Source organism: Ambystoma mexicanum, chromosome 11, assembly GCF_040938575.1.
Source record: "Ambystoma mexicanum isolate Mex_15411 chromosome 11, UKY_AmexF1_1, whole genome shotgun sequence".
NCBI lineage: Eukaryota > Metazoa > Chordata > Amphibia > Caudata > Ambystomatidae > Ambystoma > Ambystoma mexicanum.
This window is the reverse complement of record NC_090934.1, coordinates 721,793,474-721,807,157: the sequence shown is the minus strand read 5'-3', so window position 1 is coordinate 721,807,157 and position 13,684 is coordinate 721,793,474. Positions and strand designations below refer to the sequence as shown.

Here is a 13,684-nt window from a genome sequence, read left to right as displayed (position 1 = left end):
ACTCATAACTGGTGATTCAAAGTGGTGAAAAATATAGCAAGGGCATATCTGTTAGTTTAATTCTTGGCTACACATTTGAAGAGGCAGCAGAACTGTGTAACAGGTTCTGGACAGGAATGGCAATATATGTGGTTTTATGTGAAATGTATTAATGTTAGAATTGTGAAAATGTACACGCACATCCCTATGTTAAACCCACACATTTGTGGAAATTTGCATACAGTTTGAAAATTGTGTTCATAGCGAAAAGGAACACATTCTGTAAAAGGTTGAAACAAGATCCCACCGCTGCGGGATTTGGAGGAACAAATGTTACATAAAATAGGGCATCTTTGTGTGTGATTTGTATAAAGATGACCTATGTAGAAATGGGTATTTAGTATAAAACCCGATTTTGAGACCAGTGGCTAAAAGGAGGTCTCTGAGAACTGTAAAGCAAACCATAAAATGTGACATCATCTGGCATTGATCCAATCACTTAAATGCAAGGTGGAGATGAAGTTTTGACCCAATCCCAACTCACAGGGGCAAGCTCAGCTAAGCCGGCCCATACACCCACTTTGTGATGTCATTTTAAAGCATAAATAGAGACATCTGACAACACATAGGGACACACAGATCCACTCACTTTCCTGATTCCGGCGAAGCACTCTGATCCAGCATTCTACATACAGCTTTAACATCCTTCCAGATCCAAATTCCAAGACTCTTGCCAGCAATAGAGAGCTATTGATTCCTGCAAGGGCCACATTCTCCAATTTATTCTCTTCACACAGTGAAACACTGTGTGGTGTGAGGAGGCCTTTTGAACCAGTATCCTGAAATTCTCTGGCTTGCCACCACTAGGCTTGCCTGAGGAACTTGCTATCATGCTGATTGAAATATCCACAAACAAGAAGGACAGATCCTGTGCAAAACCAGTGACCAGCCTAGCTGATCCAATCCCGTCCCGGAAGTGCTGTTCTTCCTAGACCAGATCCAATCCATGACCAGAACTGACAGTCCATTTTAATAACTTATTTTGTGAGTATTAATAGGAAAAAAGGTGACCTCTAGTATCTTTGCATTGCCTTGTACCAATCTCAACCCATCCTATCTTTTAATTCAGAATCATAGTCTTGTCAGAACCTTTCCTGCGCTGATTTTTCTCATTTGCTTTATAAAATCATATGTCATTAGTGATTTTGAGTAAGAAAAGTAAATCCCAGAATGGAAACTAGAGTATTACACGTGAAGGGTTACGCTGGCCACGTAACTGTGGAAATTCACGTGTGACATTCTCTTTTTCATAGTCATAATATAGTGTAAGCAAACCCATCTTTCATTTTCAAAGTGCATTTCTGTTTTCCATTCTCGCGCCTAATTTACAAAAATTACCTTTATTAAAACCTCTATAACTCCCTCAGGTTTTTATGATAGAAATGAAATTTCAACTCCTACTTGTACCTAACATCCGTAGCTATCCATAGAACCCAAAACCGCATTGCAAAACAGTGCGATTCTCCCGTTATCGCGAATATCTCGCAAGGAAAGGTTTGCCATGAATCACAATTCTCAAAGAATTCTACACGTGTGAAATAGCTTTAAATTGTTTCTTACTCGGACTTTGAAATTTCAAATGTTTTCTTTGGACTAAATCATTATTTGTGATTATGTGCAACTGTTCAAAGCGGCTCCCGTAGGAATTTATAACAATTGAAGTGTTTTTGATCACATTTGGTGTTTTTGCTCAGTCAATTCTAAAGACAGTTCAAAAGCCATCCTGACAGCTGAAAAGTCAATTCCGTTTTCCTCTTGTGTTTGAAGGGGGAAGGTGGGACTGATGTTCTGTTTGATTTGTGCTATTCCTGAATACCTGCTCTCTCCTCACATCTATTTAATTGCCTATTGGGGGGCTTGAGGGGTGTGGCAGGGGGGAACCTCTAACCATAGTGCCATCTGTCCAAACCAACACTAAAGTATTCTTTTCTGTGCTGCAAATGTTTTTGGTGCTCATCACTTGATCCATAGTGTATTAAAGATATTATTCTGTGTTCTGTCACCCCATTGGTGATTGTTGTTAACTGTTAAAACATATTGTGATTACATTTTAAATACATAAATAAATATTTACCTTTGCAAACTAGCCTGATTCCTGGTTCAATGTGACCGGGGGGGTCTCAGGAGAAGGGTGTGAAATGAATGGTATATTGTTCAGAATATTGAATTTATAGACAAATATAAATAAGGATTCCAATTGTGCACTACATGCTGGGCTTGACTTGGGTGTGTGCCGGATTGAAATCACTTACACAGGGGGACAGAACCACAATGTACCTGGTGCTGAAGACGTTCTTGGTGCTCAAAAGCGTTGAGGTGGTTCCAGGGCTCTTCGCAGCCCTTGAGACAGAGTTAGTGGTGGGAGACAGCTTTGGATACCAAACAGCAGGCAGTTCGGCAAGCAAGGCTGGAGAGATGTCTGCAGGCTGTCCAGCGTGACGGCTCAGGGCCAAGAATCTTTGTCTCTGCTTGTTGTTGGATCTGGAATGCTGGTCAAGGCAGCTTGCACGGCTGTTGTGACTGCGTCAGGACAACAGTCCGCGGTGCAGCCGGATGTGGTTTGAGTACTCGACTGTCTTGAAAATGTCTTTAAAAGATGGACGCTGGCTGATGCTTCTGTGGCACTCCTCCTAGCTTTTTTTCGCAGGGCTTGTGTCCGCTCAAGGCGGATGGTCCAAAGCTCAGGAAGGTGTTAGCAGGCAATGGCCATATCCTTTGTCCAGAAACTCTCCAGCACTTCCCACCTAGGAAGCATGCTGTCAGAACCTAGCAGAGCATGCTGTGCGCTGGCTGTATACCTATTCTGGAGCTTCTGGATGGGTCCTCTGAGTCTGGTATCTCCCTCTGTTCCCTGGGAGATGTTTAGGGGAGGGATCTTGCTTCCCTCTTGGAACTCCTGGCCTTCCTTCACTGGCAGAATATCTAAGGTAGACTGTACCTTCAGCTCAGGTCCAAATGAGTCCTTCTGCTTACTCCTAGTAAAGTCTTCAGATGCTCTGATCAGTGAGGGGCTCAGCCCTCTTTTAAAGCCAAACAAGGCCCAGGGATTGGTGTAGGCCAAGCCTAAATTAAATGAGCCAATCCTGTATCTCCACCAATAATCTTCAGTGATGCTTCAGGTAAGAATCAGAGTGCTTGGCAACAGACAGGGGAAGGATGACAACATATACATTTAAGTCCCACCCATCTTCCTGTCTGCTTTAGATCAAAGTGATTCCCTAATTAACTGAGCCCTATGCAGCGCTTGATAACAAAATGTGCCTCCTTTGAAGTAGGGGGTTGCAGGCAGACTTTTGTCTCCAACAAGTCACATACTTCCCTGCTCTGAAAGGAGTGGTTCCAGACAGGACATTCACTGCCCTTTCATACCAAGGAGGGGTGTTAGTGCCAAGTTGACACATTGCATTACAAAGAGGTGTTGGCGTCTGGTCTCCATTGCCACTTCCTGTACCCAGGCCTTCCCTGAGGCCTGCTAATTAACATTCTTCAGTATTTGTCTTGGAGGGGGTATTGCGCCTGACAGTATATGATTGTAGATTCGGTGGTCAGTGATAAGGAAAGGTTGAGTTCTGCAATATCAGCTACATTGCCTGCAGTACAGTGTATGTTCATAAGCATAGACATGAAAGTGTGCATGTGTGCCTGCATGCATGTGTGTGTGCGCAAGTGCACATGATTGTGTGCCTATGGTGGGACAGTATCATGGGTTTTCATGGGCGTGAAGAAGGCATATTGATTGGAGGGTTTTAATGAAATGTGTGTTGTTACAGTGTCAGGAGTAGCGTGTGTGTGGGTCCCATAATGAAAATATAGTTCTAATAAAGCAAGGCAGATTTTGGTTAAAATGTGAGCTGCAGAACAAGAGTTGTGGGTCTATGCCCTTTCTGAACCAAACCTGTGTCACCACTAGGCACTACCCCAGGCTTGGTTTGCACTTAGCTGGGAGGCCCAAGATTGACATTCTGGGTATTTGCAACATAATGTTATGTAATCTGGTCTTGTGTAGCACAACTTCTTTTTTCCAGACTCTGCTAAAGACAATGGTGGGTGAGGGGATGGTTGTGATATGTGGCCTTGTCGCTTATCCTCACTTTAATTTTCCTTGTCTTTCCTTCCTTACCCTCTCCCTTCTCCCCACCCCGCCCTTACCTCTCCTTACCGTCATGCTCTGTGTCACTAGTTGTGATTTGTTTTCATAAGGGTTAGCGCTAAGAAACTACTTGTGGTGGATGAGCAGCAGCGGCTCCTCCATCATGGGCTAGGGGGTGCTGGCACTCCCAACCATTATAGAGGAGCCAGAAGCCAGGCCAGTGCTGTTTGAAGCTTGGGAGTGCTCCTGGGCTGGCTTGAACTGTGAAAGGGAAATGGGGTTTCCCTTTGACAGTTCTGTTCCCCAGCCGCACATGCCTAATGAGCCGTGCAAGGTCGAGCATTTTGCTTCCCCAGCCTTGCATAGCCCATTGGGAATGCAGGCTGGGGAACTGCATGTTTCTATGTGGGAGGAGAGGCATCTCTACTAGGCATCTACTATAGATGCCCAGTAAAAAATACCATGCTTACCCGCTGGGCCCACCAGTGCCATGCATACACACATAAATACATTGATTGTGAGGGAGGAAGGCTAGCTCAGGTGCAGTGTGTTTGTCTTGGAAGCAAGACAATGCGGTGCAACACAGGTTCTGATCCGGATTCCGCACTTAGAAACCACTCACTGGTATTAAGTGCGTTATACATGAACAATAAAATGAAAAAATACAAATAATTGTGTGTGTGTGTGTGTAGCGCTGGTGGGACCAGAGGGTTGGCATGTCATTTTTTTTACTGGCCCTCTATGATAAAGCAAGCATGATAAGTGGTATTGCATCACTAGGCTGCCCTTTTGGTGCAGCTAGTCTAGCCATTTCTTATTGCGGCATGACATTTTGTATTGGACATCTATCATAAAGCAAGCATGATAAGTGTTATTGCCTGTATAGACTGGCATTTTGGTGCAGCTAGTCTAGCCCTTTCTTACTTTTGTATTGGGCATCCTTTGATAAAGCTTGCATGATAACTGTTATTACATGGCTGGACTGGAATTTTGGTGCAGCCATTCTAGCCATTTCTTGTTGTATGACATTTTGGATTGGGCATCTTTGATAAAGCAAGCATGATAAGTTATTATGTAGTTCTACTGGTATTTTGGTGCATCCAGTTTGGACAGGTTTTCCTACTGTGGCATGCATTTTTAATGGTAAAGCCAACTGGAGTATGACCTTATTTGGGGATACTACCATATATTGGCAGAGTAAGCATGGACATGGTTTCTTATAGTATCATTACTGGCATTATGCACAAAGCAAACATGAGTACGTTCTTATATGGGAATACTGGCATATATTGGTGCAGCCCGCATGAAAACATAAGGGCACAGCCAGAATGCACATGTTTGTGTACTGGCACATACTGTGGGCAAAGGCATCATGAAAATGTGTTGGAGAAATGTTCCTGCAAACTGACGGTGAGTTTCATCTATTGGATTTCTTTCCTGAGTTATCCTACAAAACGAATTGCAAACTGTCATTTTGCCTAATTGTTCAAGCAGGTGTTCTGTAAAATGCACCATTTTTACCCATAATTTTAAAGAATTTCTTGGGGGATAACCCCCCAAACTACTCTTCATAGGTTTGGGATCCCTCACTATGCTCGGTCGCTAGGGCATATTTGGGGGAAATATTGACATCCCTCCACTTAAAATACCAGTCGGCACTGGCTTTCAACATTACACCCCCTGATAGCAGGAGGGCTTTATGTAGCTCCTGCTATATTAGTTTATATCGCTTTTTCAATTCATGATAATAGAAGGAAATCCTGCAGTGTGTGCCCTTGTTGGCCAGTGCCTTAGACAACCACCCCCTTTGCCTAGTGCTTACACCAGCCCTGTTTAGATTTATTTGTTTGTAATTGTCATGCAACCCTTTATGACCCTTGCCTTTGAGTGTGTCAGTAGGGGTTCCAGGCTAAGCATTAAGTTTAGGAACACAGTGGCATTCTATCATGTGAGTTTCCTGTGTTTTGATCCATATGGCCTCTTTCCACACCAATCTGCTTTTCAGGGAGAATTTGAAAATAGAAGAGTCATGACATAACAGTTCAGACTGGACTGCTCTTTCTGGGGGCAGGTCTTATTTGGATATGGTTTTTACTCAAGTGTAACGGCAGATATGCGCTTTGTAGACAGAGGAACTATGAGTTGTTAAGAAGCAATCACTCTCACTCGTGCTCAACCATTTCCATCAATTGTTATTTTTGATTTTTAGCAGTGTGACACAAACCAGCTTTTTTATGGTGATTGCATTTTAACTTCTGACCTTCTTCATGATTTAGGTCTCCTTAAATGTAATGTGGATGTTAGTGTGTGCAGTAGTGTGGAAATTGCTTTTTCCAGTATTTGTATCAACTGTATTGCTTATAACTAATTGTGCTGCATGCCTCGATTACATGACATCTATAGAATGTTTTGAGAATACTGAAAACTCACTTGAATTCAGCTTGCGTTCAAGGTCCCTTCTTTCCTCTGCTTCCTCCTCCAGACGCTGCTCTACTAATTTCTGATCCATTTCTATGCATGGTTTGGAAGACGTAACAGATTCCACGTAGTCGATGTCCCATTCGGCTCGGTCAACCCTTGCAGCTAAGTCCTCCAGCTCAGTTTTATGAGTTGTGGAGATGATGCTCAGGTCCATCAGGCGAGACGAAATCCTTCTTGAAAGAACTCTGAACTCTTGCACAAACTGTCGTAAGTCTTGGTCACATTTATCAAGGCGGCCCTTGGTTCAGAATAAAAAGAACATATCAAACTGATTTCGTTAAGGAGAACGGCCTGTTTTGCCTGTAGAAGCCCAAACAGTACAAATAAACCCAACATGTAAAGCACTTGATTGTTTCTTACGAGGTTCTACAATTTCATCATGTCATCAGTGAGCAAATAGTAAGATTTCAAAGTTTGAAGACATTTTTGGCAATATAAAGACTGATTTGAAAACGGCATTTTTACGAGGACAGTCCACTGCTCTGGCTTCTATTTCCCCTAAATATGAGAAAGTTATTGACGTGAGTGATGAGAGAACATTGTTGCACTAACTTAAATTCAAATGTTATGTGTCCACTTCAAGTTAAAGCAAATTAAATCCTTTCTTTGACTTCAATATGGATACATTTACTGTGCATTTTATTTCTATTACTTTTTTACAGGGTTTCCTGTACCCACATGGTTTATAGTTTATTACTATATCTCGACAAAGTGGTAGCATTGTCTTATTTGAATACTTTGGTTTAATTGAGTCTACTTATTTACACTTTTATTTAAAACTCTACTACTCCTGAACAACTCCATAACTAAATAAAAGCACGCCGTATTCAATGACACAAAACCTTGGTGATTGTTAAGTACTAGAATCTACTCGCACTCTACATTTCCTATCAAAATATTAGGCAATAGATTCATGGGGCCATCTAGAGATGTTTGGCGTCCATGTATTTGACTCGTTTCTGTTTCATCAACAGTTTCTCAGTACAACAGTTTTCCATTCAATTCAATAATTCTTTTTCAAAGTTAATTATATAAACATACATTGCAATCAAACGTGTTTCACTGTCACTTTCATTTATGTGTATCTAAGGCATTGTACATTCTTTTTTCTTTTTCTTTTTTAAAATACAAGGCAACTGGTTACCCCTCCCTTACCTACACACCTATTAGTGGTAACACTGTTTATGCTATGTTCAGTTTTAGCATTATTTTGTCCATCTGAAACCAGAAAAGTTGTTACAAATATATGAATGTATTCATGATACTTGCAGAAGTTCATGTAAAATGCATTGTTTTACCCATAACAAATCATTGATCCTAAATTTCATTCACACCGACATTAACACTTCATATAAAAAACGTTTTGTGTCTTAGGTTTAGTAAAACGATGTGCACCGATTGCTTTTAGACACCCTTTCTTTTGTTTCTGTTTTTGCATATTTTATTTAACTAAATACATATAAAGGGACAGTGTATCTGCGTTTTTTACACAGGACACCCAGGTGGAGCGGGTAGACAGCTTGAAAAGAAGCACTGTATTGAAAAAGTGGATGTGTAATAAGCAATCGGTCCACATCGTTTTACTAACCCTAAGACACAAAACGTTTTTTATATGAAGTGTTATGTCGGTATTAATGACATTTGATATGATATGGCATTTATAACACACCTATGCACAAGTGTTTCAAGGAGCGACCAGGCAAGGGAGGGGAAACAAAGGGGGGACGGACAACGATCCTGCTAGGCCAGGTGTCATTCAGATCGAGCACGTGCGTGGTAAGGGGGCTGGGACAGTGCAGTACATGGGAATAGATAATAACAGTAAGTAAGTAACGGCCAACATGTGGCAAGTGCAGGGGTAAGTGAAGACTTCAGGTGTCAAGAGCTGGTGGAGGACTAATGGGATACAGAAACAGTCCCCAAGTGCGGGGGTTGCCAGGTGGGCAGTGCAGGTGTGTGACGCTGGGGGGGGGGACCTGGGCCCGAGATCAGAGGGTGTCCAGGTAGCCAGTGCAGTTCCGGTTTGGTATCAGTTATTTGTTATGTGTAAAACAATGTATTTTACATCAACTTCTGTAAGTATCATGAATAAATCCATATATTTGTAACAACTTTTCTGGTTTCAGATGGACAACATAATGCATATATTGCGGGTGCATCATGAAAGTTCTATAATGGAAATGTTGGCATTTGTTGTGGGTGCAGCATTATGAATGTTGTGTATTCTGCATAGAAGCATATATTGTGGGTGCAACAACAGAATTGTGTTTTACAGTAGCAATGCTAAAATATATTGTGTGTAAAGGCATCACAAACATGTTGTAAAATGCTCATGTGTATTGTTGGCAACCTGATATCTATTGGATTTTTTTCATTTGTGACCCAACTGAATCAATTGTACATTGTATGGCTTTTGACTCAATTGTTCTTCAAAACGGTGCCGGGAAATGCACTGTATGAACCCATTATTTAAAAAAAAAAAAATCGCAGGTGGATTCCCTGCGTTATGTAGGGGTCCCCTGCTACGTTCAATCCCTCACACTGATATGGTGAAGATATGAAAGCCCCTCCACTGAAAATGTTCACAAGCATCTACTGACATTGAATTGTTTGGAATGCCAGTCCCCCCCGGATCTACCCACTGTGATGGGCCCGCCCCGGATCACCGGGCGGGCCACGAATTGTGTCAGGGCGACCCAACACGGCCTCTGGATGCCGCAATCACAAGGTGTATTGCACGCGGGGAGCACCACGTGTGTCCCGGATCACTGGGCCACTGGTCCCACCTGGGTGCACCCAGCGCTGGAGGGGCTCGGCCTCGGGGACACTCAGGCCGGGCCACCCGGAGTAGGCCATGATCACGTGGCGATCACCAGTTCTCAATAACGGACACAGACAAAGAGTTGCCGCTTCCTGGGTCTCTGCTGCACTGCCCTCCGTGTGCCAGCAGAGCCCCTTTTATTAAAGGAGCGTGATGACATAGTCATGACCCTCATGCACCACACAACCCAAACAACTAGACCAACACACAACACCCACCTCCCCCGGGAACAAAAACCTGGCTCTGCGCTGTGGCTAGGACATGACAGTATCTGCTGCGTGCATCCTCGGACAGGCCTTCTTGTGGCGTTATCAACTGAAGCGCACTGTGGAAACACGGATGGCGGCTCCTGCTGAAAGACCTTTCCTCTCTTGCCACATACTGGCCTTTGGTTCAGTCAGCACGCACTGCCACTCCCATTCCTTTGCACGCCGTGTTGCCGTGTTGCATACTTACACTTCCTGCACACAGCATGGCAAAGAGCCGAACCCAAGCAAATTGAAGTAGACTATTTATGGTATGTGATACTATGAAAATTATTAGACATTACTTTACGTGTTAACATAAAATATCAGGTGGTTGTTCGCAATTTTAAGAGTTTAACTTAACGTACTCCTTTTGAAGAAACTACTCAGCTAAGTGCACGGATTGTACACTTATTAGACACACGTTCTTATGGTTTATACAGCTCAAGTTCAACAGTGCAACGCATAGCAGTGCATGCCTTGCGTTGGGCAAGTGGAAGCCAGTGCATTGTGCAGCTAGAGCACCAGTATCATGGCAGCACCTACCTCTAGAGATAGAAAGCGTCTTTCGATGTAGTGGATCATGTCTTCATCTTGGGATAAGGCTGGGGTTGGTCCTACGAGGCCAAAGGCGAAGACCACGAAAAAAGCTGAACGGAAAAGCTCCATCGTATCTTGATGCTTTCAGGCAAATCGCACTGGACCCGGGCTGCGAACATCTAGAACAAGACCGCCGCGCACACACACATTACACACGTCAGCATCGCCCTGCACCCCTGTGCTTTCAATGGCCAGCCCTGGAATGTCTTTCCTCGCTGTAGTTTTAATCAGGCCATGAACCCCCTGGAACTCGGAAGGATTCGTTCTTTCTCGAGGCAGAAAGGCTCGCTCCCGGGTGCAGGCGCGATGGCTTCCAGATGTCGGGCTGCGTGTTAACGGGCTCCCCGCCAGATGTGCAAAGCAATCTTGCACAAATCCCGCCCTGTGTGAGGCAGTTCTTTCATTCGATCTGTCGTGCACTAATGTCCCAGAAATGGATATCTTTTACAGAATAACAAAGGAAACCACTGCCGCTAGGAGACAAAGCCCGTTCTTTAGGTTTGAACTACGACCTTCACGTGGTCAAGGAGACCTCTGAAAACTGTGATTAAGCATTTCCGAAGGGAATTTGAAAACATGGAAAAAAATTCATTTATAGTTTTGGAATTCTTGTAAAGGGGTGTAGACACATGCACGCGCCCACACCCAGACACACTACCACACACACACAGACACACACACAGCCATCACACCCATTACATCATCGCAACGCAACTTGGATGTTTTGGTCTTGAAATACCCTCTATAAGAAAGAACGCTGTTTCTGGTTTTCCATATTCTGGTCTTAACTACTCTGTATAGTGGAGAATGGGCCTCATTATGAATTTGGGGGTAATTTGGTGGCAAATCTACCAATTTACTGCCAAACACGATTACCGTTACTGCAATTTGGTCCAGTGGATTTACAGCATATTAGAAGCAGTGGTGTTTAACCCCATTTTCAGAGTCCAGAGGAATCCATGAGGATTTCAGTGGAATTACCACGATCGGTAATTGAGTCAACGGTAATTCCGCAGATTTTACTGATTTTTGGCAGTAAGGTGGAGGATTTACCTGTAGCTTTTTGCTGGCGGTAAATCCTCCACCTTACCACCAAATTTACGGTAATGAGGTGGTAATGGTATTGCTACTGCATCACAGCTGTTGTTACCCACACCACCGTACTTGCAATGAGGCCCATTAATGCTGTTTCTCGAGGCACTCCATTGCTTCATTGCTCCTTGACAACCCTTTCTCTGCACCCCAGTAGAAATTGTAAATGAACCAACATTGAAAAGGTGATTTATTCACCTATATCAATAAACATTTTTTTTTTTTTAAATGAACCACTGAGCTAGATATTTTAAGAAATTCAGGCTTTATTTTTACTGTTGTTTCAGAGTATAACTACAAAGTGCATATCTGAATTCTTGCAGAAAAAAAGTGAAATACACTAATTTTACTGTTTGCAGGAAATTCTGTTAATCAAACATTTTTATCTCATGTTTAGATTTGACTAAATATAGTTTAGACTCCCTCCCAAGCATACTGTATACGAATTTATAGAAGGACTCTGGGGTCTACCAGCTGCTCTGTAATGCACAAAGTAATTCTAATTGGTTTATTGCATCTAGCCTTTGACTTGATCAATTTTCCTCTTTTTCCAACTTGGCCATCTCACCTGTGGTGTCCTCCTCCTCTTTAGCGCTGAGTGCCGTCACAGAATCAATGTAGTTGGTACACTGCTTCTTGGTTTTGTGCTCAATTGGATAATTTCAGCATAACCTTATGATTGGAGGAGGTAAATCCACCATTGGGGTCATTACGAGGTAGGCAGTAAGGAGTTAATGGCGCCGGTAAAGGTGCCGGAGCCATCAACCCCTTACTGCCTCATTACGAGTTCTGCTCGTGGGACCTGCTAAGGCCGCCTGGTAAAACCAGCCGTCCTTAGCGGGTCCCTCGAGCAGACAAGGGTGCTAACAACGGGCCTGTTATCAAGGGCCTGTTGTTAGCACCCTGCCCATTCCCATTGAGCCCTAGGGGGCTCGAATGGGGATGGGTTCCTTGAATGAGGATTAACGGGCTCTCCAAGGTCGGAATGGCCCGGTTATTCCCCATTCAAGGAACCCGGACCCAGTACCCGGTAATGGGATAGCCATGACGCAAATAGTGGCATGGTTACCTTCGACCTCGTAATCACCCCTCATGTGTGCCTATGGCAAATCAGCCCTTTTTACTTTTGCCCCCCCGCCCCTTTTTTCACTTCTTGCAATAGCTAATGCTGACCTGTAGCTTCTGTCCTGATGCTGTTCATTGCCATTGGCAGACAGAAGTGAGAAACCACACACACAGAGACCTTGCTGAATGGAAAGGAGCATGTTACAGAATACTCAGCCAGGCTGGAGGAAGAGAGTGCACATGGATATGGTCACAAAGAACAGCTTTGCAGGGACAGGAGTAGAATGTGAAATGTAGCGTTGGAGTCAAGAACAGATCCAAAAGATAAGCCATTTGCTTTTGTCAGTAAGATTCTGCCAAGACTTTTAGAAGAAACATATATTCATGATGTGATGAATATGAATGTCTACATTTGCATAGCATGCTTCCAAAGGTTTATTTATTTAAGTAGAGCAAGGACTTCGTGCAGCTACATGTGATTTTCACGAATCCAAAATAACTAATCCCATTATAATTAATATCAAAATAACGAATTCCAAAATAACACATTCCCTTTTCGTTGTTTCAAAGTCCCCCCACTTTTTTTGTTGCTAATACTTTTAACCCACCCCCAAAACCACTATTTCCACTCCCAACCCCTTTTTTGCTTTTTTTTCTCCAAATTCGGTATTCTGGAATTCGTGATTTTGGATTTGTTATTAATCTATTAGTTATTTTGGGATTCGCGATAATCACTGCGCACACTTTGTGCACTTCACTGCCCATCCAGACCAGAGCTAGAAAGCACCATTTCTGGTTCCCAGCTCAAGAAGAACCCAATGGAAGTGATTAGTTTCTAACAGCCTTTTTAGGAAATTAATAGTCATGCATTAAACACCAAAAACAGTGCTGAATTGTGAACATGGTATAGAAACTACAGACATAATAAATGCAGTGTAACTCAATTCCCATTATTTTCCGCTCACATCAACCTCTCATTTCGACATTTGCAGCCATGAGATGAACAGGCTCGTTGCCTCCATTCGTTGGTGCTGTGCTGACCTAGTCTATGAGACTAGTCCTTATTATTGCACAGTATCTCTCCTCTGATTAAATGACTTCTCCTCTGCAAGAGTACAGGCATGAATAGAAATAAACTCCTCTCAGCCCACACCTCCTTTAAACCAGCAGTTATCCCAATCATGAGGGTGCACAGAGACAGCCCAACATGTATACTGTCTTTACCTGTTTAGGGCAGCACAGACTGAGGGC

At 43.2% G+C, this 13,684-nt stretch overlaps 1 protein-coding gene across 1 annotated transcript in view; it reads right to left on the bottom strand.

Moving 5' to 3' along the window:
• Positions 1-10,640, bottom strand: part of OLFML1 (olfactomedin like 1) — a 33,041-nt gene extending 22,401 nt beyond the window's left edge. Inside the window, exons 1-2 of the mRNA XM_069623588.1 lie at positions 10,223-10,640; positions 6,560-6,848 (exon numbers count right to left, since the gene is read on the bottom strand). Of these exons, the coding sequence (XP_069479689.1) occupies positions 6,560-6,848; positions 10,223-10,345 (412 nt within the window). The 5' untranslated portion in view covers positions 10,346-10,640. The remainder of the gene's footprint in view (positions 1-6,559; positions 6,849-10,222) is intronic.
• Positions 10,641-13,684: the final 3,044 nt, after the last annotated feature.